The sequence below is a fragment of the Schistocerca cancellata genome, chromosome 11 (genome assembly GCF_023864275.1).
Source record: "Schistocerca cancellata isolate TAMUIC-IGC-003103 chromosome 11, iqSchCanc2.1, whole genome shotgun sequence".
Classification (NCBI taxonomy): domain Eukaryota; kingdom Metazoa; phylum Arthropoda; class Insecta; order Orthoptera; family Acrididae; genus Schistocerca; species Schistocerca cancellata.
In genome coordinates, this window is record NC_064636.1 from 89,920,931 (window position 1) to 89,948,679 (window position 27,749).

The following is a 27,749-nucleotide window of genomic DNA, read 5'->3' on the forward strand; positions in this document are numbered from 1 at the left end:
GTTTCCCTTTCAGGCCCCTCGACTCTTATAACTGCCATCTGGTTTCTGTACAAATTGTAAATAGCCTTCCGCTCCTGTATTTTACCCCTGCCACCTTCAGAATTTGAGAGTATTCCAGTCAACATTGTCAAAAGCTTTCTGTAAAACTACAGATGCTAGATATGTAGGTTTGCCTTTCCTTAATCTACGCTACTGGCCCTTAAAATTGCTACACCACGAAGATGACGAGCTACAGACGCGAAATTTAACCGACAGGAGGAACAGGCTGTGATATGCAAATGATTAGCTTTGCAGAGCATTCAGACAAGGTTGGCGCAGGTGGCGACACCTACAACGTGCTGACATGAGGAAAGTTTTCAACCGACTTCTCATACACAAACAGCAGTTGACCGGCGTTGCCTGGTGAAACGTTGTTGTGATGCCTCGTGTAAGGAGGAGAAATGCGTACCATCACTTTTCCGACTTTGATAAAGGTCGGATTGTAGCCTATCGCGATTGCGGTTTATCGTATCGCGATCGTATGCGGACGTTTGCAAGACAACAACCATCTGCACCATCAGTTCGACGACGTTTGCAGCAGCATTGACTATCAGCTCGGAGACCACGGCTGCGGTTACCCTTGACGCTGCATCACAGACAGGAGCGCCTGCGATGGTGTCCTCAACGACGAACCTGGGTGCACAAATGGTAAAAAGCCATTTTCTCGGATGAATCCAGATTCTGTTGACAGCATCATGATGTTCGCATCCGTGTTTGGCGACATCGGGGTGAACGCACATTGGAAGCGTGTATTCGTCATCGCTATACTGGCGTATCACCCGGCATGATGGTATGGGGTGTCATTGGTTACAAGTCTCGGTCACCTCTTGTTCGCACTGAACAGTGGACGTTACATTTCAGATGTGTTACGACCCGTGGCTCTACCCTTCATTCGATCCCTGCGAAACCCTACATTTTGAGTGTCATTTTATGCGTTTGGTAGTTTACTAGTCGATAGTTATGAATATTACATAATCTGTGATAGTAAAAATTAGTAGACTGCCAAATAACATTGTAAATTTAATAAAAGTTCATCCGATTACACGCGTTTTCCCCATTGTATCAATTGTAATATAAATAATAAAGAAATTGACTGTGTTGCAAAAAAAAAAAAAAAAAACTGACGAACGGAACTCGATTCAGCGTGTTCATTCAATTTGTTCAGGTCGGACGCCCAATGACACCCGCTCAGTTCGTTCAATGATGTCTTCGCTCAGCTTGTTTTAATAGAAAGGGTAGCTAACGCTCTGACCGAACACGATTTTTTTTTTTTCAAATCTCATTTTCTTCTCTTTCGTTCGTTGTATCTGCTCGGGGCGGACGTCGTAAGACTCCCGTTTCGGTTCGTTGTTGATGGGTGAACTCAGTTATTTTATTACAGAGAGCGGCTAATTCCCTGAACACGCTCAGCTACCGTGCCGGCTTAATTTGTTCTATATTTTTCGCTGAATTTGTTCAGGGCGTATGTCTGATGACACCCGTTCAGTTTGTTCGTTCACCCGTTCGCTCAGTTTTTTTATTATAAAGGTAGGCAAGGCAGTGACCGAACACGCCTTTGTTTTTGTAATCTCATTTTGTTCGTTATTGTTTGTTTCAATTGTTCGTGGCGGACGTCGCCTGACGCCCATTGAAGTTCGTTATTGATCCATTCACTCAGTTTTTTTTTTTTATTATAAAGAGTAGCTAACCCTCTGACCGAACACACTGAGCTACCGTACCGCCACCACTCGGCTGCAGCCGCTTCGTGGTTAAAATGGCCACACACAGGTGTATATATATCTGACGACCGAAATTATCTCGCGATTTTCTCAGTAACGCTTGAGAAGTACGGGCTGGTGCTTACACATTTTGTTGTCCTCGTGAAGTACTACGAGTGTACAAAGTTGGAAGTAAATCCGCATTCCACACCGAGCGAGATGGCGCAGTGATTAGCACACTGGACTCGCATTCGGGACGGTTCAACCCCGCGTCTAGACATTCTGATTTAGGTTTTCCGTGATTTCCCTAAATCACTCCAGGCAAATGCCGGGATGGTTCCTCTGAAGGGGCACGGCCGACTTCCTTCCCCGTCCTTCCCTAATCCGATGAGACCGATGACCTCGCTGTTTGGTCTCTTCCCCCAAACAACCCAACCCCAACCCGACCCAAAATCCGCATTCCAAACGTCGTGGCCTCCCCTTGTGAGTACAAAATTGCACTGTGTAAAAATTGGGACTTTGTACGGACACTTATGACCGTGCAGTTTAGCACCCCACAGACCAGACATCTTCATCATCATGATGATCTGCGGTGTGTTGTTGCAGGAACGTGCCGGCGGCGTGCCAGTCGCTGAAGGAGGGCCGCTGGGAGCGCAGCAAGCTGGCCGGCTCGGAGCTGAGCGGCAAGACGCTGGCCGTGCTGGGGCTGGGCCGCATCGGCAGGGAGGTGGCGGCGCGCATGCGCGCCTTCGGCATGACGGTGAGTGCGGCTCCGCCCCCACCTGCCCACCCACCTATACTTCACTTTTCATTGGCTTTCGGGGCACTCCCACACAGCCAACAGCGGTGGTCTCAATTACACTGATGAACCGAAACATTATGACCACGTCCTTAATAGCTTGTCTGTCCATCTTTGGAACAAAATACGTTTGTCGTCTTCGGAACGAAATAACGCATGATCAAAAAGTCAGTATACATTTGAAAACTGAATAATCCACGGAATAATGTAGATAGAGAGTTCCAAATTGACACACATGCTTGAAATGACATGGGGTTTTATTAGAACCAAAAAAATACAAACGTTCAATAAATGTCCGACAGATGGCGCTTCATCTGATTAGAATAGCAATAATTAGCATAACAAAGTAAGAGAAAGCAAAGATGATGTTCTTTACAGGAAATGCTCAATATGTCCACCATCATTCCTCAACAATAGCTGTAGTCGAGGAATAATGTTGTAAACAGCACTGTAAAGCATGTGCAGAGTTGTGGTGAGGAATTGGCGCCGGACATTGTCTCTCAGCATCCCTAGAGATATCGGTCGATCACGATACACTTGCGACTTCAGGTAACCCCAAAGCCAATAATCGCACGGACTGAGGTCTGGGGACCTGGGAGGCCAAGCATGACGAAAGTGGCGGCTGATCACACGATCGTCATCAAACGACGTGCGCAAGAGATCTTTCACGAGTCTAGCAATATGGGGTGTTTTTTTTCTAATAAAACCCCCGTGTCATTCCAACCATGTGTGTCAATTTTTACCTCTCTATCGACATTATTCCGTGGTTTATTAAGTTTTCAAATTTATACTGACTTTTTGATCACCTGGTACATCACTCATTCTGCCTATAAGGGATCCGGTATTTTTCAGGTCGGTTACTGGAGATACACTATGTGAACAAAAGTATCCGAACAGCCCCAGAAACATACGTTTTTCATATCGGGCCACTACTGCTAGCAACTTCAGTTGTCATTAGACATCTTGAGAGAGCAGAATGGGTCGCTCCGCAGAACTCGTGGACTTCGAACGTGGTCAGGTGATTGGGTGTCACTTGTGTCATACGTCTGTACGCCAGATTTCCACACTCCTAAACATCCCTTGTCCACTGTTTCTGATGTGATAGTGAAGTGGAAACGTGAAGGGACACGTACAGCACAAAAGCATACAGGCCGACCTCGTCTGCTGACTGACAGAGACTGCCGACAGTTGAAGAGGGTCGTAATGTGTAATAGGCAGACATCTATCCAGACTGTCACACAGGAAATCCAAACTGCATCAGAATCCACTGCTAGTATTATGACACTTAGGTGGGAGGTGAGAAAACTTGGATTTCACGGTCGAGCAGCTCCTCATAAGCCACATAGCACGCCACATAGATGCCAAACGTCACTTCGCTTTGTGTAAGGAGTGTAAACATTGGACGACTGGACAGTGGAGAAACGTTGTGTGGAGTGACGAATCACGGTACACAATGTGGCGATCCGACGGCAGGCTGTGGGTACTGCGACTACCTGGTAAACGCCATCTGCCACCGTGTGTAGTGCCAACAGTAAAATTCGGAGGCGGTGATGTTACTGTGTGGTCGTGTTTATCATGGAGAGGGCTTGCACCCGTTGTTGTGTTGCGTGGCACTATCACAGCACAGGCCTACATTGATGTTTGAAGTACCTTGTTGCTTCCCACTGCTGAAGAGCAATTCAGGGATGGCTATTGCATCTTTCAACACGATCGATCACCTGTTCATAATGCACGGTCCGTGTGACCTGAATCCTATGAAACACCGTTGGGATGTTTTGGAACGCTGACTTCGTGGCAGGAGTTATGGATTGACATGGATACCTCTCCTCAGTGCAGCACTCCGTGAAGAATGGGCTGCCATTCCCAATGGAACCTCACAGCACCTGATTAAATGTATGCCTGCGAGAGTGGAAGCTGCCATCAAGGCTAAGGGTGGACCAACATTGTATTGAATTCCAGCATTACCGACGGAGTGCACTACGAACTCGTAAGTCATTTTCAGCCAGGTGTTCGGATACTTTTGATCACATAGTGTGTGAGGCCATAGATGACTACGCACAGGCCACGTAATTCGCGCAAATAACAGGGCGCTGATTTGCGTACATGGTGATGCTGCTTGATAGTGATCCAGATAAATGCTTGTTCAAAATTTTAAAATATGAAGTACATGGCTAGATTACAATATTTACGAAAGATGGGCACAAAGTACCCATCACTGGTATTGCTAGCGTTGATGTAATTATCTTTAAAATTAATTTAACATAAGACGCTTATCACACTAGTTGACTCACACTATATTCAAGCCTTGTACAATAATAACACCAAAACTTATGCTGTTGTCCATATATATGGTATATCTACACTTTTTGAAAAACAAACAGAATACCATACCTTAAACAGATGTTCAAATGTGTGTGAAATCTTATGGGACTTAACTGCTAAGTTCATCAGTCCCTAAGCTTACACACTACTTAACCTAAATTATCCTAAGAACAAACATACACGCACACCCATGCCCGAGGAAGGACTCAAACCTCCGCCGGGACCAGCCGAACGGTCCATGACTGCAGCGCCTTAGACCACTCGGCTAACCCCGCGAGGCTGTAATGTATCAAAATCATCATACTTCACCGAGCCTCTCCACAGAACTCTCTCTTTTTTTTTCTCTCGCCAGTTCAGTGCAAGCCGGCCGGGGTGGCCGAGCAGTTCTAAGTGCTACAGTCTGGAACCACGCAACCGCTATGGTCACAGGTTCGAATCCTGCCTCGGGCATGGATGTGGGTGATGTCCTTAGGTTAGTTAGGTTTAAGTGGTTCTAAGCTCTAGACGACTGATGATCTCAGGAGTTAAGTCCCTTAGTGCTCATAGCCATTTTTCAGTTCATTCCAGCTACAACCTTCTGATATGTTTCTGCTAAACCCCTTCGTTCGTTGCCCAGCACTGCCCCTCCAGTGACCAGAACTGGAATCATCCAACATGCGATTTGCGAATTTCTCATTCCATTTCAACCTCGTCAGTGCCGACCGGCATGGACTCCTGTACCTTGTGGACAGCACGTCACTGAAAGTCCGATCACATTGAAATGGACTGGGTGCAGCAACACGTTAATTAATCGGGCTTATCCTTTCTTCCCCCGCTCCATTTTCAGTCTGAGCTCATGCGTGTATGGTAATGTTGCAAAACATCACTCGAGCAATTTGGCCACACCATGAAACTGGAGGCAGTGTTTCATGAATTGGGGAAGATGGTATGTGAGCAGATGAGTGAAACTGACAGGACACATGTCTGTGTGTTGCAGACAATTGGCTTTGACCCTCTGGTGAGCGCTGAGGCGGCCCAGCAGTTCGGCGTGGAGAAGCTGGAGCTGGAAGAGATCTGGCCGCGCGCTGACTACATCACCGTGCACACACCGCTCATCCCGCAGACCAGAAGTGAGTTTGTAACAACTGCCTCACGACTCATCATACCATCTCCAGCACACAACACTGCCTTCTCAAATGTACCTCTACAGGTCACATGTAAACAGCTGTCATATGTATCACAAAAACGTGACTCATCTCCTGAATACAAGTTAGTGCAACTTTTCTTCTACTGCCACACTTGACATAACAAAATTAATGTTGGTCTCAGGGAATTACATTTTCCTTGAGATGGGGGTGGGAAACAGAATTTATCCCCTCAATAATAATCAGATCCAGATTATTATTAAAAATTGGAGCTGTACCCTTTCATTTCTGATTTCCAGAAGTCTTAGGCGCTTCAAGCTGAAATAACTGTTTAACATTAATAACATGACAAAACGTTGCCCCAATAATGGTACTATCATATTGCATTCAACTAAGAACCTTTATTTGAACCATTATCATTTTAAGAATTATTATTGAGGCAATAGGAGGTTTAAATCAAACATCTTTACAACAACTTCTAGCATACTCTTAAGTTATACATTTAGGGCGAATAATCAGATCCTTAACAGTCAGAGAAAACATCTGGGAACTATACTTTATTATTTATTCATTACTAAGACTAATCATAGTCTTATTATTCAAGCAAATAAATTTATTCTTTATAAATCAGATTTATTCAGCAAGAAACATAAGAACTGGATTAAAATTCGTAATATTTTTATCCCTACTATCTCTAGGTGGTTTACCACCATTTCTTGGATTCCTACCAAAATGAATTGTAATACAATCATTAATAAAAAACAACATAACAACCATTATAACTATTATACTCATACTAACTACAATTAGACTTTATTATTACATACATATTAGATTCTCAGCCTTAATTATATCATATAACAAAAATTAATGATCTATAAAGATAAATTCTCAAAAATCAAGAATTATTCTTCCTATAACCATAATAATTTCAACAATAGGATTTATTTCAACATCAATCCTAATCCCATTATACTAAGGACTTAAGTTAATTAAACTAATAATCTTCAAAGTTATAATTAAAAGAATAATCTTTTAGGCCTTAGTGAAACTTTACACCTCTAGAATTGCAGTCTAGAATCATAATTGAATATAAGACCAAAGTATGGTAAGAGAGAAATTATCTCATAAGTAGATTTACAGTTTACCGCCTAAAATTCAGCCATCTTACCACAAAAATGATTATTCTCAACAAACCTTAAGGACATTGGTACTTTATACTTTCTGTTTGGAGCATGGGCAGGAATAGTAGGAACATCAATAAGAATACTTATTCGTGCTGAACTAGGTCAACCAGGATCTGTAAATGGAGATGAACAAATTTATAATGTTATTATTACAGCCCATGCATTTGTAATAATTTTCTTCATAGTAATGACCATTATAACTGGTGGATTTGGTAATTGACTTGTACCATTAATAATTGGTGCACCAGATATAGCATTTCCATGAATAAATAATGTAAGTTTTTGATTACTACCACCCTCATTAACCCTTCTTCTTACATCTTCTATAGTAGATAACGGTGTTGGTACAGGATGAACAGTTTACCCCGAGTTGCTTTATCTTTGTTAATAATAGAAGCTGAAGAAATGAATTAAAATTTCTGAAACAGCTGGGATTTGAACCCAGGTCACATGCTTGGTAGGCAGACATGCTAGCCATTACCCCACTGGAGCAGTGTAGTTCAGATACCTGCATGGAATACCCTAGTCCACTGCCCTCTCTAACACAACATTCAGGTCATGCCTTCAGCGTATTTTCCCCTTCTTAAATTCTCTTTATTGCCAAACTTATCTGGTATCGGAATAGCAACCCCGCTTTGTACATAATGGAGAAATCCTGCCTGTATCTCAAATGTAGGTGATCTATTGATATGTAGAATTACATTTTCCTTGAGACATATGAGTCTCAGCTTTAGCTTCAATAAAGATAGGAGCTGAAGAAATGAATTAAAATTTGTGACACAACTGCAACTTGAACCGAAGTCTCCTACCTACAAGGCAGATGTGCTAGCTGTTACACCCTTGCAGCAGTGTAGCTTATCAATCGTAGATAGGTCACTTACATTTGAGCTACAGGCAGGATTTTCCCATTACATACAAGGCTGGAATGCTATTCTAATACCTGAGAGCCTCACCAATACTGACGATAGGGAAAATAAACAAAGCGTGACTGAAGTGCTAGGGAGGGCATTGGAATAGGGTAGTCCATGTAGCTTTGTCAGCTACACTGTTACGGTGATGTTATAGCCAGCACATCAGCCTAGTATGCAGCAGACCTGGGTTCAAGTCCCAAGTGGGGTTTGAATTTTAATTCATTTCTTCAGGTTTCAACATGATCAAAAATTAATTGTGATTGTGAGGTATAGATCATGGTGACAAAAATATCAACCTTTTGAAGGACATCACTGTCAGCTGTGACTGTTTGAATAATTTCTTTATAAAACACACTGAAATTTTTTCCATTTAACTATTTTAAAGTAGAACACAGAGAAAATTTAGTGTTTCAGCACATGTCACAATTTTAAAAACATCAGTGATGTGTCATCATCACACTGCGTGAACATAAGAAGTTCTTTGATGTCATTTACGCAAAAGATGCAAACAATGTAAAACACTATGCCTATACATGATATAAAAAGATATACATTTGTAGCACTTTCGAAAATTTGACATGTGCTGGAGCACAGGATTTTCGCTGCACCTCCCTAGAAAAGTGGCTGAATGGCCAAAAACGTGAATTTTGAAATCTAAACAATTTTAGCAGCTAAATGTGACAATGATGTCTTTCAAAAAGTTTAAACTCAGTATGAAGTACCACTAAGAAACACTGAAATGTCAATATAACCTGTGCAGTAGAGTTAATTTGAAATGCTAAATTTATTATGTAAGATGGGTGTAAGACTTCACGACTGTCATCAATGGTAAACTACAAGTCAGAAAGTTAAAGTACACATATATTGTAATTATTGTAGTCAACTGTTCAATGCAGTATGTTGATAGATAATACTTTCAAGGCTTAAAGTTACTTTTCGATACATATAGTGTGGAACATTTTTTTGTCAGTCAGTACATTTGAAGTGCTAGGCCTATTACAAGACATATGTGTAAGGCATCACTCACATAACTAATCCACTTTTCTGCCAAAAAATATTTACATTTCTAATGATCTGTTGTGGCCTCTCCAAGCGAAATAACCTGGCTTACTATGGAATTTTAGAAATAGTTAAGGTGTTAAGATGATATAAGGATTACATTTCATATGGGATGGATACTGGTTGTTGTAAGTTATAATTTATTAACTTCACCAAACACTACACATTATGTTGCTGAAGTAACATTCTTTGATGCTTGCATGTTACAGATCTGATTAATGATGAAGTGCTCAGCAAATGCAAACGTGGTGTCCGCATCGTCAATGTCGCAAGAGGAGGGATCATCGATGAGAAGGCACTGCTGGTGGCTCTAAATGTAAGTAGCATACATCCGCTCATATCCAACTCAATGGCAGCTGCAGAATGCAGCTCAGAACATATGTGGTGAAAGTCTGTCTTTCTACTTTTTCTCACCAGGTACAAGGTGTTTATTGGAATTAGTGAGTTTGGTCACATGTGTTATCTCAATGAATGCATATGACCCACATACAGAGTCTACAAAGACAGAGGAAAGATAGAAATACAGAGGGTTCAAATGGCTCTAAGCACTATGGGACTTAACATCTGAGGTCATCAGTCCCGTAGAACTTAGAACTACTTAAACCTAACTAACTTAAGAACATCACACACATCCATGCCTGAGACAGGATTCGAACCTGTGACCGTAGCAGCAGTGCGGTTCCGGACTGAAGCGCCTAGAACCGCTCGGCCACAGCAGCCGGCATTATGGAGGGATATGTAGATAGAAATGAAGAGAAAAACAGAAATATATTGAGATACATAGATACAGGTTGAGAGAAAGATACATAGGGTTATAAAAATATAAAGACATACACAAAGAAATAGTGAAAGATAAAAACCTGACTAAATATAAAGAGTGTCATAGAGAGAAATATACAAAATATAGAGCAGTGTGCAGCAACATTTAGAAATCTTAAGCAATGCACCAGTAGAATAGCATGAAAGACTGATACACCGATAGAGATAAAGAGAAAAATTGAAATACTGAGCAATACTCACAGAGAGATGGAGGGAAAAATAAAAAGTAGGGAGATGTACAGGCGGAACTGAAGTGCAACTGAAAGATACTGGGAGATGAGCACATGGAGATTAGGTGAATGATGGAAATGTAGAGAGGAAGATAGAAATGTAGAGTGATACATAAATAGAAATGAAGTGAAACACAGAGATATGATGCAGGACAGAGATAGAGAGAAAGATGGAAGTGTTGAGTGATATAGAAAATGAGGTAGAATCAGAGCGCAACAGACAGACAGAGCAAAGAAAGAAATATAGTGATATACCTTGCATGGAGTGTAGCCATGTATGGAAGTGAAACATGGATGATAAATAGTTTGGACAAGAAGAGAATGGAAGCTTTTGAAATGTGGTGCTACAGAAGAATGCTGAAGATTAGATGGGTAGATCACATAACTAATGAGGTATTGAATAGGATTGGGGAGAAGAGGAGTTTGTGGCACAACTTGACAAAAAGAAGGGATCGGTTGGTAGGACATGTTCTGAGGCATCAAGGAATCACCAATTTAGTATTGGAGGGCAGCGTGGAGGGTAAAAATCATAGAGGGAGACCAAGAGATGAATACACTAAACAGATTCAGAAGGATGTAGGCTGCTGTAGGTACTGGGAGATGAAGAAGCTTGCACAGGATAGAGTAGCGTGGAGAGCTGCATCAAACCAGCCTCAGGACTGAAGACCACAACAACAACAACCTTCATCTTTCACTCTACAGACAAAATGATAGAAATATAGAGAGAAATGTAGGGTGATGCACAGATATAAGTAGAGAGATTGGGGCTTATAGGTGAGTAAAAGAAACAATGTAAATATATAGTGCGCTATGGAAAAAGCTTCTGTTCGGAGGCCACTCTAACCCCTTGCCTTCACGTCAGTGCTTAAATATTAGCAATGGAGTCATGCTGGGTTACACACAGGCTGTAGCAACTTACTCAAACGGTAACTTTTTGGTTGCCAATTATGTAAGTTGTGCTTGTGGTCGCTCTGTGAAGCGAAAAATACGTGATCAGTGCTCATTCTCCCCTCACATCTTCCACAACAGGACCAGAGTAGTGTCAGCTCCAGCTCTGTGGGATTATCTTGGGTGGCCTTTGACTGAACATCAGCCTCTATGTCACAAGACTCACCTTCAGTAGGAATGGGGGTTCACATCATTGTCCATTGTTGCCTGTGTTTTCCATGTGTCCACTGAAAATGAAAGGGCTGATTTGCTTCCCAGTGTGGGCTTGTATTCTGTCTCCAATAAACTCGCCTCAAATGGACGTTGAGAACCTATCATACTTCAAATTTTATAGGAGTTTATAATGAGGAGCAGCAATGTCACTGGAAGAGTTAATTCTACTGTAGATATTCCAGTTGAGGAAATTAAAGAGGAGTTGGCATGCGACATTCCAGGACGCTTTTTCTATGAATAAAAGATTGAGTAGTTATGTTGCCCTTGAAAGTACACGAGGACAGATACAGGCATTTACAGTGTGCTGCAGGCTATCAGTGACTTGTTATTCACCCAGCCAAGATTTGGCAGCCTTTTCACCGTTGGACGCGTTATTTACTCAGATTTCGCTATAAACTGCTGCAGAGAATTGTCCTAAGTAGGGTGCATACCAAAATTATGCAAGCTGTCCCAGACGACAAGCCAGTTTTCGAACTGGTTGGAGCTGTACAGCTAGTGCTCAGTGTCACAATTTTCATTAAAGGATGCTTTGAAAAGGCTTAAAAATATCGTAAGTATTTGTCAAATTAACTGCAGCATTAGTGTGCTAGTCTGCTTTTTATGTCGTCTTTGCTGGGTATGTCGCGTATTACTTTGCTTCCTAGGTAATAGAATTCTTTCGTCTTTTCCACTTTTGGATTCCCAATTTTGATGTTCAGTTTATCGCTAATTACATTTGTGCTGCTCTGCTACTTCATCTTTCCTCAGTTTACTCTCAATCCATATTATATATTCATTAGGCTCTTTATTTCCTTCTGCAAGTCCATAATTCTTCCTCCTTTTCCTGAGGCTAGCAATGTTCTCACCGAATATTATCATCGACAAAACCTTTACCCAGAATTTTGATCCCCTCCTGCACCTTTCTTTTATTTCAGTCGTCTCTGATGTATAAGCTGAAAAGTAGAGGGAAAAAATACAACATAGTCTTATACCCTTTGTAGTCTGATCACTTCATTCTGCCGCTTCCACTCTTATTGTTCCCTCTCAGTTCTTATGCGTAATGTCTATTGAATGTCTTGCACCATTTCACATTGTCATCAAATTTTATAGGTTGATGAATCGTATGAATATGTCTCAGTTTTTCTCAGGTCTTTCTTCCATTATGAAACCTAACTCTAATTGACGTATCTATTATATCTACCTGTTTTCGTTTTAGAAATGGCTCTGAGCACTATGGGACTTAACATCTGAGGTCATCAGTCCCCTAGAACTTAGAACTACTTAAACCTAACTAACCTAAGGACATCACACACATCCAAGCCCAAGGCAGGATTCGAACCTGTGACTGTAGCGGTCGCGCGGTTCCAGACTGTAGCGCCTAGAACCGCTCGGCCACAACGGCCAGCTTGTTTTAGAAGGTCGCTTGTGGAAGCACATACAGAACACTACATATAGCAACACTTCTTGCCCAGATGCCTAATAATGTGATGCTGTTTTCCAGGACGGCCGCTGCGGTGGCGCTGCACTGGACGTGCTGACGGAGGAGCCGCCGCGCTCCGATTGGCTGCTGGAGCTGGTGCGTCACCCGCAGGTGGTGGCCACGCCCCACCTGGGCGCCAGCACCGCCGAGGCACAGCGGCGGGTCGCCAGGGAGGCCGCCGAGCAGCTGGTGGCGCTCTCCGCCACCGTGCCCGCCGCACAGAGGGCCAGGTGAGTCGCAGCACGCCTGCCTGCCTCACCTCTCGATACACCCGAGTGGACTGACATCGCGACCCTCCAGTAGAACCTCGGGGGTCCTCCGAACTAGCTGTGAATTACAGCTGCGCGAACTGCTGGGGCCTCTGATATGGCAGACGCAAGCTCACGACACAGTACACTAATCACTGTGGTTGCTTTGGATTGCTGTAAGAGGTGTATAACTGGCACTGTGTCATCATGGGACCATTCACTGCTGACTTGAGTGAAGACAATGAGGTGGTACATATTTGTGTGGGATTAGTGAAGTAATGTGAGCCACCATTGACAGACCACGCAATGGCAGAAACAAACTGTCATGTACAGATATGCCTGCTCATCAGTCACAAAAAGTTTTGTGATTGAATTGCTAAATAATTATTTAAATGAAGGCGAATTTTTAACATACTACATTTTCAGATTTCTCCTAGACACATACAGAGTCTTAACCTCATGCAGATAGTTCTGAAAATCCAGAATGAGATTTTCACTCTGCAGCGGAGTGTGCGCTGATATGAAACTTCCTGGCAGATTAAAACTGTGTGCCCGACCGAGACTCGAACTCGGGACCTTTGCCTTTCGCAGGCAAGTGCTCTACCATCTGAGGTACCGAAGCACGACTCACGCCCGGTACTCACTGCTTTGCTTCTGCCAGTATCTCGTCTCCTACCTTCCAAACTTGGTAGAGCACTTGCCCGCGAAAGGCAAAGGTTCCGAGTTCGAGTCTCGGTCGGGCACACAGTTTTCATCTGCCAGGAAGTTTCATATCAGCGCACACTCCGCTGCAGAGTGAAAATCTCATTCTGGAAACATCCCCCAGGCTGTGGCTAAGCCATGTCTCTGCTGTATCCTTTCTTTCAAGAGTGCTAGTTTCTGCAAGGTTCGCAGGAGACTTTCTGTAAAGTTTGGTAGGTAGGAGATGAGATACTGGCAGAAGTGAAGCTGTGAGATCGGGCGTGAGTCGTGCTTCGGTAGCTCAGGTGGTAGAGCACTTGTCCGCGAAAGGCAAAGGTCCTGAGTTTGAGTCTTGGTTGGGCACACAGTTTTAATCTGCCAGGAAGTTTCAGTTCTGAAAATGTGTGGCTGTGAAATTTTTTTAGCTATGAAAATACTTGTAAAATTTAAAGAGGAAAACTTAGCTACAGATACACTACATACCAGTAAGGACATGAATTATGCATACTGCAAGTGTCCCTAGTTATTGTTTTAAATCTTACAAGTACTTTTTAAAAAGTTCACAATCACAAATTTCCAGGACTATCTGTATTGGGTTAGGAATCTATACAAGGCTGTGCGAAATTATTTCAAACTTTCTGATCTAATTTAAAAGGATGGTACATTTAAAATTCTTTTTCCTTTAAATAATTATGTTCTGCTTTTAGTCTTGTGTGTTTGAAAATTTTAATAGATTTCAAACATACTGATGAGATAATAAGGGAGACATGGTGATTTTCAGGTTTATTTCAGTCTCTCCTCACCTGACCCAAGAAATGTAGTGCTCCCTCCTACATATATCTCATGAAAAGACCATGAAACTGAAAGTTAAGATAGATTTGTGCTCGCACAGAGATTTACCAGCAATTCTGCTTTCTGCAAAACATTTGTGACCGAACAGAAAAAGGGGGAAAGGGCAGAGATACACAAAGTAGCTTCTGACATGTACCAGAAAAGAAAATGATTTAATCTAGCACTCACCCAGTTCTGAGCTATACTGTAAGTTTCACATATTGAAAGTTTCACCTCTCTAGCTCACTGGGAAATGAGTGTGGTAAACAAACTATTCTTCAATACACACCAGGTGATAAAGCGAGTTAATATTGCTTTGTCACCAAGCACTGAACTGTAAAGCGAAATTTGTACCTAAGACACATAAAAATAAAACCAAAATATCCATCTTATCTTCCTGCTGTATTGGCTCATCTGTGCCTGTCATCTCAGATACTATCTGCAACATATTCTAATCCTACTCACACAACATGTTGCTGTCGCAGGGCAGCCAACATGTCAGGCATCACCAAACTTTTTCAAACCTACCCCCATCCCTACCGAAAAGGCTGACACAAAAGCAGTTTAATGTTGCATTGTCATCCAGTTCTGAGTTATATTTAAAATTTCAATCCTCTAATTCATCAGAAAGTTAACTTTAAACCAATTACAAAATTTGTATCAAACAGAGATACAAGACAGGGACTTAATAAAAACGTGGTGAAAGTGAAACAAATCAACATGTTTATTTTGATGCTTCAGGTGTTCTACATACCCCAGCCCCCACAGGAGCACAATATGCAGAATGTTCATACAGCTACATGAAACTGCCACCAAGATCCCATTTCAAGATGTTGTTCAACTTGCAGGCCACATTCACACTTTTTTCGATCTTGATCAGCCACCTGCATTTTGTCATATTGTATTAGGCTGTGAAACTATCTCTTGAATTATTTTTATTAAACACAGACCTACAGAATTTTCCCTGATGGAGACAACCTATTCATTTATTACCCACAATATAAAAGCCCAACATTATCTGACTACTATACATTGACAACATGACTTCCAATAATTAACACAAAACAAGGCTCCGAATTTCAAGAAATCCTAACAATAATACAAATCGAAAAAACATGAAATTAAAGAAATATGAAACTACCTCCAACTCTGTTAATTGCCTAAACTTATTTCAATCACGAATCCCAACAGTGCAAACCCCATTTTTTTCCCATAAGTCACTTACCTCATAGAAAATCTTCACAACACAAACTACAGCAATTACAGCAAGTAGCAACTATGGCTAGGTACATAAAAAGATTGTAACTACTAGGGGCTCTAACTATAAGGAGGCGTATGGTTAGCAAAAGAAAGATTTTATTGAAGAGCAAACAATGTATTTAGAAAATTTTACCTTATTCATTTGACATCCAGTTCCAATAAGTATATAGTTGTCAATAATTCCACTGCCCAAACAATATCAACCAAACATCTATCCTCATACATTTCCTTGTGTATTTTCTTATAAACACTTCATTTTACCTCACTTTCAATGCATGTCCTACCAACACAGAGTCACCACTAAAAATATCATGTCCATACACTTTCCTATCCACTCGCTAACTGCTAGTCCATACAACCACAGAATCTTTTGGCGAGGGCAATGAGGGCTGTCAGCAATATTAAAGCAGTCTATAGCACTGCCAACATACAAACAGGCTACTTACAGCTGGTACTGATGACACCAAGTCTCATCATCTGTGATGATTTTCTCAAAAAAAGGTTGTCTGCAATTTTCATTTCAATAAAGTCACAGCAGTTGTCCATTCATCATCTTTTACTCGGCTCTTGAGATGTGTGGGAGAAAGTTTGGATGCACTTTTCTCTTCTTTGAAACTTGAGTTAGAGGTTCTGTGGCTCCACTGCTGTTTGTGACACTACAGTGTTAACACCCTATGGGCCCATGACTTATTGGTCTACCAGTGTGGCATGTCCAGTGTGTGTACAAGAAATGGTGTACCACCCACAGCCAAGTAACAAACCACGAAAACTGTGCTCGTAAAAGGATCCCAGCTGACAGGGAGGGAGACAAATGTCACACATTGTCAATGGTTTCAAATCTGACAGGAATTGCTGTTGTCTATGACTGCAAGAAAACCTCAAGTGAATGAACGTAGTGAAAGAGACAGCACAGTGGCACTTGAATCTGACATCAACACAGAAACTAGGCAACAGCCGACTGGAGATGTGTGATGTAGTCCGAGGAGTCACGATTTTGGCTCTTTTCAGATGATGCAACGTATTGAGCACACTGATGGTCCAGTGAAACGTTTAAATCACAGTATCTGTAAGGTGCAACTCAGGGCAGAGCTACTGCTGTGGCGTTCCACTGGATTCCACATTAAACAATAGGCCCCCTTTCCCCAGATGGATAACTGGGGCAGTCAGGGTCACACAAGTCACTGTAGTGGCATCCAGTAGAAACACTCACACTAACCCATTGAAACATGCGAGATTACTGCTCATAGGGCTGATATTTGTACCATGACTTGGCAATACTCATTTGAGACACCATGAACATCAATTACGATGCTTGTTTCAACATTTCTGGCTTGTCATCTCTTTTAAATCTTCTTGATGAATGTGTAGTAGACACCACCACCTTCCAAGATGACAGCAGCCATACTGACAGGGCTGCATGCATACATTCCTGGTTTGACATAGACCCAGGGTGTTCTGTCATCTGGAGTGACCCGCTAAATCTCTCGATCTTAATCCAAAAGAAAATGACTTGTAGACTCTGACACTGCAATTGAAATATGGCACTAAGAATCACTGCTATCCGGTAGCCCGACAGGTGCTAATCGTCAGCTACATGAACACTCTAGTACAAATACTACTAGCTCTTGTTATATTTTGGGGGGCCCGCACTGACAGCCACCTGATTTTGTTGCTTCTGCTGTTGTGCAGGTTCCAGCTGACAGGTGTCGTGAACGCACCCGCGCTGTCTGCATCACTGGACGAGGGGAACCAGCCCTGGCTCCAGCTGGCAAAGGAGCTGGGCTCACTGGCCGCCCGTCTGGTCCAGGGTTCGCTGCCCGGGACGGCCATCAACGTCACAGCCTCTGGTAAGACCATCATAACCACTACTGGGTGGCCTCGTCTTACAGGTTGTGACAGCACCTTGGTGATACTGAGGATTTGTCCTTTTGCTCTACAACTTTTCTAAAATGTTATGTAACTCTGATGTATGATACTATTTTTAAAGCTGTATTGTCTATTTGTCGACTGTGAGTCACAAATACGAATACCTTTTTTCAGAGACCACTACTACTCACAATTATTTGTCAATTTACTTAATTTATTGAATGAAATAACATGTTTTGAGGCACAAACTTCATCTTCAGGTTACAATGGCAACACAAAAAATTTAACATAAGTACACATAGATACTAAATAGGCTTTCTACAGTCTTGGTTAGCTGGTTTAAAGGGGGGGGGGGGGGAGAGGGACTTACAGTCTTGGCAAGTTCATATGAAATGGCTGTCATCTTGTGGAGGTTTAATTACATCTATTTCTCAGCTTCTTGGATCTTGTTAACGACGGTTTATAGACATGCAAAGGACACACAAGACACATCATCATGATCAAATACCGCACAGTTGACAGTGCTTTCATAAGAAATTGACATAATGGGATACTGAGAGCCTGAAATCATGATGGCACTTTTACTACAATTATTTTCAGTCACTGATCACCATTTTTGGTTACTTCCAAAGAGGCTGTAGATACCTCCATAGGTATAACAAAATCCTTCACTTCTTTAGCAAATGTGTAACAACTTCTTATGTTACTTGTTTGTTTGAATATATACACAGCTTTCAGTTTTCAGTCACAATTCCTATTGATTTTGTTGTTAGGGCACAACGTGTTATTCACAATTTGCCAAATCCTGTTTTTTTGCTTATTTAGTTTTACTTGTCAGCAAAGTCCAGGTCTTTTCAGATTCATTAGTTTCAATCTATGTTTTTCTTCTTCTATGAACAAGAAATAACTATTGTCTATCTTTTCTTTTATCTCACTTTGAAATTTGCTTGTTGGATCTCTTTCTATATTGACAGTATTACTTTCCACGAAAAATATCTGATCTTTTGCCGATGTAATCGTCATCATGTATCGGAACAACCACATTGTACTTGTGACCCATACTTACTATGACTTTTTGATTTTCAGTTTGTTTAATTTATTGGCTTAATTGTGTTCAGTACTTTTGTTTGACCACATTTTCATTGAGAGCCCTTTGAACCTTCCTTTTTTGACTGGACTACACTCATTATTTTCTGAGACTCATTTACTATAGTGGCATCAACTTAAGAAATGGTTTTTTGAGTACATTAGTATCAATCACTGGCTGAATACTGAAATGTAAGCCTTTGTGTCATAATGTAAAGGCAATATTGTTTGGCTATGATGAAAGTTATTGTTTGAAATAAACAACATGCAGAAATTAATCACTGATTCATCATGTCATATCGTTCATATTACTCATCTCCAGGGTTGTACAGTGCACTAAGAAAATAAAGTCATACATTGGAATTTATGTATAGAAAAGGTCTGTTGCCATGCCACAAGGAAAGCAAAACTATAGGTCTTTAGCTCTGGCAGAAATAATTTTAATGTGTAATTTTCATGTACACACCTACTGGGTGTTTAAATAAGTTCACTTGATGTTACATAACACGCTAGTTAATAATTGTTTCATCTGGATGTATATTACTCTTCTAATTCCTCTTCAAATTTCTCGCCACTTATTTTTTGGCTTTACTTCGCTCAATTAGGAACAGCTAGTATGCTGACTGATATGGAACTCATGGTAAGTGAAGCCTTGTCTAATGTTGGCAGGCCCTGGTAGTGAGCGGCTGACCTTTGTTGCCACGGCAGCCGTTACTGGTTTGCTGTCTGGGCGCACACCTAATGGGTTGAACCTGGTCAACGCCCCAGCACTGGCGCGCGACATGGGTGTCACAGTGACATCCGAGAAGGCCTCTGCTGGCAGCCAGGGAGATGACACCACAGTCACTGTCAAAATCCAGCAGGCCAGCGGGGAGGTGCATGCCGTCACTGGTGAGTCTCCCCTCCTCACTCTGCTCTACTGTCTACTTTCTGCATGGTTTCATTCAACTGCACATCTGTTCACTTCTCCCATGCATCACTCCTCTCTTCAGTACCATCACCTCAAAACATTGTTTCTTATTTCCTCCTTTCCCCATCATTCCTTCCATATTTTCTTCTATTTTTTGGTTTCTCCTACACAACTCAAACTTCCTCTATACTCTTTCCTACTTTCTCCACAACTGCATTGAATTCCATACCTATTCACTTCTCTCATGCATCCTGTTTCTACTGAGTGAGTGAACTCTGCTTCCATCATAATTTATTATTTCCTCTGAATCCACCAGTATTTGGTTTCTTCCACAGTCCCCTAGCTCATCTTCCCACTTTTTTCATCATTTCAGTCAACTGCACATCTGTTCACTTCTTCCATGCATCACTCCTCTCTTCAGTACCATCACCTCACAACATTGTTTCTTATTTCCTCCTTTCCTTATCATTTCTTCCATATTTTCTTCTATTTTGTGGTTTCTCCTACACAACTCAAACTTCATCTATATTTTTTCCTACTTCCTTCACAATTGCATTGAATTGCATACCTGTTCACTTCTCCCATGCATCCTGTTTCTACTGAGTGGACTCTGCTTACATCATTATTTCATATTTCCTCTGAATCCACCAGTGTTTGGTTTCTCCCTCAGTCCCCGAGCTCATCTTCCCTCTTTCTTCATCATTTAAGTCAATAGCACATTTGTTCACTTCTCCCATACATCCCTGCTATCCCTGTTCTCTGCAGTGGTTCCTTCTTACAAAATTTTTACTTAGTTTCTTCATTTCCACCAGTTTCTGGTTTATTTTGTGCTGCCTTACCTAACTCTCCTCTCCTTCATAATTCCTTCACCATTTCATGCATCTGCATGCATCTTTACTTCTCCCACATGTGCCATCCCTCTTTAGTGGGATCTGCTTAGGACATCCCACCTTACTGCTCTGACTCTACCACTCTTTTTTTTCTCCTACTTACTTCACCTAAATCTACTCTACATCCTTCTTCCTTCACCATTTCATCAAACTGCACATCCATTCACTCCTCCCTTGCACTATTCTTTCTTTAGTGGGACTCCTTTTATAAATTACTCTGTCATTTCCTTTAAATGTACCACTTTTCAGTTATTCTTGGCCTGCAGCTCGTGGTCGTGCGGTAGCGTTCTCGCTTCCCACGCCCGGGTTCCCGGGTTCGATTCCCGGCGGGGTAAGGGATTTTCTCTGCCTCATGGCAGTTAGGTTTAAGTAGTTCTATGTTCTAGGGGACTGATGACCATAGATGTTAAGTCCCATAGTGCTCAGAGCCATTTGAACCATTTAGTTATTCTTGCTCCATCATTACATCGGCATTCTTATATCCACTTACCAGTTGTTCAACACTGAATAGCATGTGTTTCCTGTTACCAATATTTTTCATGTGTTGCACAAGGCAATCTGATCCATACAGCCAGCTCTGAAAAGCTAAAACAGTGTGCAGCTAGGGAACTCAAACACATGACATTCATGGGTAGCATTCCTGAATTCACTGAAAGCTTGTAGATTCCATCAGCTTCTCATTAAAGCTTCAGAGGTCAACAGAAAATTTCTAACCATGATATAAGTAACTAAACAGTTGACATGAAGGGCTGATTTCAATAGTGGTACAAGTCCATTACCTCCACTCTCCTGTCTATAATGCTTCTGACATTAATGGTCCAAACAAACAGAAAAAAAGGTTCATCTCTAGTGAGAAGCTATATGCTTGAATATTTCTGGTATCTCAACTGCAGATTTTTCAGTGCTCATTTAACTTGAGGACTCTGTATCTCACATAGAACAAAAATGGACTTGTACCACTATTGAAATAAGCCCTTCATATATATAGCAGAAATGTTAACTCACAATTGAGGTATCCATCCAGATTGCGCCTTCCACTTGTTTGATTGAAAAGCAAATACTCAGTAGATAGTATCAAGTGAAATCATTGCCACCTGTATGACAGTTATAGGTATTTTCACTTGAGTTTACTTATTGATGACTTCTTTTCTCTCCTTCTTATATGTCAGCAAATTCTCATTGTCCTTCGCTTTATCTCTTTATTCTCTGTCTTTTCTTCCATCAAAATGTTGCATTGGTTGTATTGATACTCCTCTTTTTTATTTATATATTCTCTCTTCTGCTGCTAGACTCTTTGTTGCTATAACATTCCTATTTTCATTCCACTTCTTTCTCCATTTTTGTTCTACATCGGCCTCATTCATCATTCCCTGGCATGCTAATTTCTCTTCAGCCTCATGTTGCCTTCTTCACTACGCTCTGACTTGTACCTCCATATCATGAATTTCTGATCCTGCTTCCTCTACCGCGTACTCTTATTGAGCTCTCTCTGATTCTTCATATCTCCTAATTTTAGTTCTATTTCTCCTCCTGCTTTGTTTCTTGCCTGTTCCTTCTTGAGTCTTCTCCTTTTTGTCTACAAATTGTTTTCCTCAGTCTTTGTTATCTCCTTATTCTTCAAATTAGACTTTCTCTTTCTTCTCATTTTGTCACTGTCCTTAGATTTGACATCATCAACTTTTGCTCCTCCTCAGGTTTATTGCTCATCCCTGAATCTTCGATATTCTTCTCTAGCTTGAAGTTGCCAGATTCCTTCTCATTTCTATTCTGCTCTTTTAAATCCTATGTCTTCCTCTGAGTTTATATAGTTTCTCTTTGTGCATGTCTTTGTTTATCTATCCTCCTCATAAATTCCCCTCTATGCATGCGATATATGTTCCTTCCTTCCTTCCTTCCTTCCTTCCTCTATAGCTCTCAATGTTTCTGCTCAGCTCCCTCTTATTCTGCAACACTCTTCTTTCCTATACTCTTTACACTTTTTTATTTTTAATCTTCTTGATGTTGAAAGTCTCGGTAAATAAAATTACCGCAGCTGATAAATGTGTTCTCCATTACTTTTTATGAGAGGTTCACTCATGGTATACAATGTAAACTCATCTGGATAAATGTAGTGGTGCACACTTTCACAGTGGTGTGGCTGTAACTGTGATGCAAGAGGTCCACTCATAGTATACAAGAGCTCATCCAGATCAGTGCAGCAGTGCACACTTTCAAGCTGGTTTGGCCGTGACTGTGATGCCACCACATGTGTCAGCTTACACACACTTAAAGATTATTCATACATAGGTTGCACATTTTGAAAATTCTTAATATGTTGAAAGTTAGTAAAGAAGACTTTTTAACAGCTAATTGTTGTCAAAGTAGTTCTCCCTCCATCTATAATTCCTTTGCTGAGATGTTATGTACAGACAGGTACTGATGCCACTAATATGCATGGCAATTGATGCTGGTGTACTTCCAGGTACGGTCCGTGCTGACAACCGGCCCCTCTTGCTCTCTGTCGACGGCTGCGTCTTCGACGGTGGCATTGCCCTCGGTGGGGGCGCACCTCTGCGCCTGTTCCGTGCCGCCTCTGCCACCTCAGCACTTGGAGCTGTGTTGGGGGCACTGGCTTCTGCCTCTGCTTCCATTACCGGTGTGTCCGTAGCCGCCCCTGTTGTGGAGCCGGCCAAAGGCCAACCCACCGACTCTCACGCCTGGATCGCTGTACGCACCACGCAGCGCGTCGAGACCCGTGTTAATATCCCGGGTGTCGTCGACGTCTGAAGATTCACTTGTGCTGCTTTGCCCAGTTTGTGAAGCTACTGTGCCCAGCAGAACTTGACTTGTGTCTTCAGCATTCGTCTCACTTGTTGAAGTGTGTTTTGTAACCTTCTGGTGCTCTGAAACTGTAGTAACTGGTAAGGAATGAAATTTCGAAATGAACTGCCATCAGTCAGCTCTTAGCTGATTATCCATTGTTGCCCAGTTACTTTTTTTTTAAGTCAACCTGTTCCTACTAACCACCACACCAGTGGGGCAGAAATGTCAAAAGGACTGTCACTTATTAGCCAATGACCCCAGTATCCTTTGCAGGTGGCGCTAATACCTCTCATTTGCTAGGTGGGTGTATCTCCAGATAGGATGTGATGTGTTGAAATTACTCCACACACCCAAACAGTCCACATTACACATCATCCCCTTCCCTCCCTCAGCTCTCCCCATGACTCCTATTGGTCAAATGTCATCAAGACTGTCAACAATTGTCCTAATAACAGAATACTGTGGATTATGTACTATTATAGCTCACTTTCTATTATTTTTGTGTGTAACTCCTGTCCCAGCCCATCCTAATTTTAAGTGTGATACAGGTGTTTTACCCCAGCAGGGTATTTTTCCCACATAATAAACCATATTTCTACCACATTTAGTTGAAGTTGCTGGTGATGTTCCAGCTTTGTGCCACCACATATGCTAGGAGTATATTACTACCATGACAGTTTTCGCCTTAGTCGTGTGTCTCTCACATATTGTAATATCTCCAGGCATTCCAGAAGCATGCTGAGCACCCACTTTATATATATAATTTCGTTTTGAAGTATTCATTGAGACTAGGCACCAATGTTTACCTCTCCTTGTAGTAAAACAATGAGCAAGTTTCCGTAAAAACTTGTTACCCTCTGTTTTTCACCAAATGTGATAGTATAACATGCATCTAGCTGATTGGCCAAAACTTTTCATTCTTACCCTTCTTACGGACAAGCCTTAATGTTTCAGACAACTATTTAAAAGAAAAAGTGAACAATACATTAATTTATTTTACTAATTACAGATTGCATCAATAATGCTTGGTAAAAAGGAAAAAAAAATCATATAAATACTGGTGCATTCCAACTAATTTCAAATGAAATGTTCTCACAGTATTAGAAATAAGACTTCCTACCATATTGTGCCGTAATTTAATTTGCAGTGAAACCTGATTCATGAAATTAGCTTTATGAAAACTTGAAGTTTTTTGCTTCTACTTCAATTTTTCTGTGAGCTCTAACATATATTTTCATAATGTATTTTTAATATTTTGATCTGCAAATTTTTGTTTAAGAGAAAGCGTTTGACTGATACAATGATTTTTGTGGTGTGTTGTAATCAATGGCTGTGATATTCATGTACTGTGAAGGTAAAAACTTTGCTTGAACAATAACATTTTGTGGATCTAATTTCATCATGAAATTTAAAAAAATAATTTAATACAGAAAAAGTTATAAGATTGGAAAATATGAACTGATAACGCCAAAGAAGCGTAGTCCGACACAAGAGAAATTACCAGTTATTCTACAGGCTGAGTTCTCTGTATTTAATCATGTCTGTCTTAATCATAGCAGTGAAATTCATTCTGTCTGGTGACGTTGCATACACTGTGCAAAAACTGTGTTTCTATCAGGAAACCACAAATTTTAGGATTAGAACAGAAATTTATTATCCATGTTTCTTAAAGTCCAAAATTTGAATAAATTATCTTAGTTAATACACTACACATCAAATTTTCTGTATAAAAGCTCATAGAGAAGATGAAAAACTGCCACGTAAAACTGACAAAAATGGTCTATTAGGAAGAAGGCCAACTTTTTGTTTTTCTATTAAATGTGTCCCTAAGTATACTATCTGTCTGTCCACATCAACATACAGAGAGAATTAACGGTCATTTCTTTTTATTAATGTCTAATGTATTATATACTAGTAGACTATGATTTGATCAATATTCTTATATTTTTAGCATTGCATCACCATAAATATTGCTGTAGTTGTTACAGCAGCATATGTTAGTTCTGTGGTGAAATGCATAAAGCTTAACAGCCTATGGTTGTGGAAATATATCTTTTAAGACTGTAGTTGACATTTTTGTCTTGATAGTCTTAATAACTGTAATTTTTTGTACCCATATCTTCCCTTATTTAAAAATAAAACAAATACCATTGCATTCTTTCATTTTACATTATTAGAATTGTAAAGAAAATAATTGAGTACATCAGAAGATAGTTTTTTTACTGTAATACTGTAATTTTTCTGTATGAGAAAAGTGCTGTGTATAAAATAAAAATGAAAGATTTTAAAAATCAGTTATTACTCATTTTATTACCATCCTGACATGAACCCAATCCTCCCATAAATTAGTTTCAAGACTACATTACTTAGTGGTCATTGTTAAATCAGTTAAATTTCTTGGTAATAGAAGTTCTGTTATAAAATATATTTCACTGACAATGAACATATTTAACAAATTATCATTGGTGGTGATGTGAGGGTAATTCTTTTTTATACCTTTTCTACTATATATTAATTACACTGTTTTCTAGACTTTTTACAATAAAATAATATATAATATTTAATGGTATCAGAACTTTTATTAAAAATTACTTTTCAATGAAATTTTTCCATATTTCCAGTTAGCATATAAAATCATTAATTTGTTTTACTTTTACACAGAAGAAAGATGTTTATTTCAAATCACTCAGTTTCTCACTGCCAGGAAACTTGTTTTACTGATACCGTAGATTTTGTGTGACATATCACATGAGGCTTATGTACGCAGACTTACTAGCTGCTGGAAAGTCATAAACTATCAAAAATAGACTTTATTTTAAATAAAAGACTCCGAATAGATTCTCCATTGCAGAATCTATTTATTTTCAAGCATTTCAAAGAAAGTAATCCAAATGTTAGTTAAGCAATTTAATAAAAGTGGTACCTAAAACCATGATTTCAATATTTGTAATAGTGCAGTATCTCCTCATTTGAAATGGCAAATAACCATTTAACAAGAAAATATAAGGTTTTGTTCCAGAAATAAATCTGACATAAAAGAGTTAAACAGAAAAAAAGAGAGAAGAATGCTCAGTCATATTCATTGCCATAGAAATATGTATAAGTTTAAAATGAACTGTAAAACTATTAATTGTAGACCAGACAGTGTTGGTTAAACTCCAATTAGATTATCCACATATAAACACTTATCACTAATGCACAATAATGATAAAGACTAGAGATACCAGCACTAACTTATCCACAATGTTAACAGTGTATTAATTAATATAAAATCAGCAACACATTTTCTTCATCTCGCTATTCCAAAAGATTTGTCATAAATTCTCTACCTGTTCAGAAGTGATTTTCCATATAATTACAGAAGCACATTTTTATTAATAATAATTACATATGTAGCTTACATGAAAGTGTTTGTACAGAGATTTGTATATGAACACAAGATTTTAGTACATTTGAAACAAAATTTTTGATATTGATTCATTAGTAAAAAATGGTTTATTTTTGATACTACAGAAGAAGTAATCCAAACTTTTCTTGTGAATTGTAAATATAAGTTACATCAGTCAAACACATTATGTTACAAAATGCTATATGTCTCAAAAAATTGTGATGTTTTACTGTTCTCCATTTCCAAAAATATGTATGATCAGTTTATAGAGAGCTATTTGTCTTCCTTCTAGAATTAATTTTCCCCCAAAAGTACTCGTAGAATGGGAAAGAAAGGACAGGTCCGGATCACAAATACTGCAATAATGATGCTGTCAGTTTAAAATTAATATTACCATCATTCTAGTTGAGCCACAAAAATTAGTGGACTTGCCTAGCAACTAAATAAGCAGCACATTTTTTGTGTTTAAGTCTGTGAATAGCCACCAGTAGATTTTGTAAAATGCACGGGCTTAATAACAGTGGAACAATAACAAACAATGGATTTGTTGCTGTCATTGGCCACATGCCATTCCTTGCTGAACTGTTAAATGCAGAATTTTAGTAAATCAAACAACAACAAAGTGCTACTGCCATGTGCAGATTTCAGTAAGCTGGGAAAATGAATAGAATCATGGGTGACAGTACGTGTCTGACACCAACCATAAGAAACTGCAGGAACTATTTTTCAAGTAATAACGTTGCTGTTAAAGTGAGTGTGCGTGTACATTCGTAGCCGAGTGTATATTATTCACAATTACCAAACAATGTTAACCATTAATGGTGTTTGTATCAGTTTGACATAACGAGAACATCAGTAGCAATTTATCATTGAACACCCAGTTGCCTGCTTCGTTTTGCTTCAGGTTCTTTTCTCACAGATACATAACGCTTTTTAGCCATTACAAGAAACTACTAAGCAGACGAAGAACATGGCACAAA

At 40.2% G+C, this 27,749-nt stretch overlaps 1 protein-coding gene across 1 annotated transcript in view; it reads left to right on the forward strand.

The window, feature by feature from the left end:
• Positions 1-24,861, forward strand: part of LOC126108121 (D-3-phosphoglycerate dehydrogenase) — an 88,949-nt gene extending 64,088 nt beyond the window's left edge. The window contains exons 4-10 of the mRNA XM_049913365.1: positions 2,343-2,496; positions 5,834-5,966; positions 9,348-9,454; positions 12,829-13,037; positions 17,517-17,674; positions 19,449-19,670; positions 23,041-24,861. Of these exons, the coding sequence (XP_049769322.1) occupies positions 2,343-2,496; positions 5,834-5,966; positions 9,348-9,454; positions 12,829-13,037; positions 17,517-17,674; positions 19,449-19,670; positions 23,041-23,345 (1,288 nt within the window). The 3' untranslated portion in view covers positions 23,346-24,861. The remainder of the gene's footprint in view (positions 1-2,342; positions 2,497-5,833; positions 5,967-9,347; positions 9,455-12,828; positions 13,038-17,516; positions 17,675-19,448; positions 19,671-23,040) is intronic.
• The last annotated feature ends 2,888 nt before the right edge of the window (positions 24,862-27,749 follow it).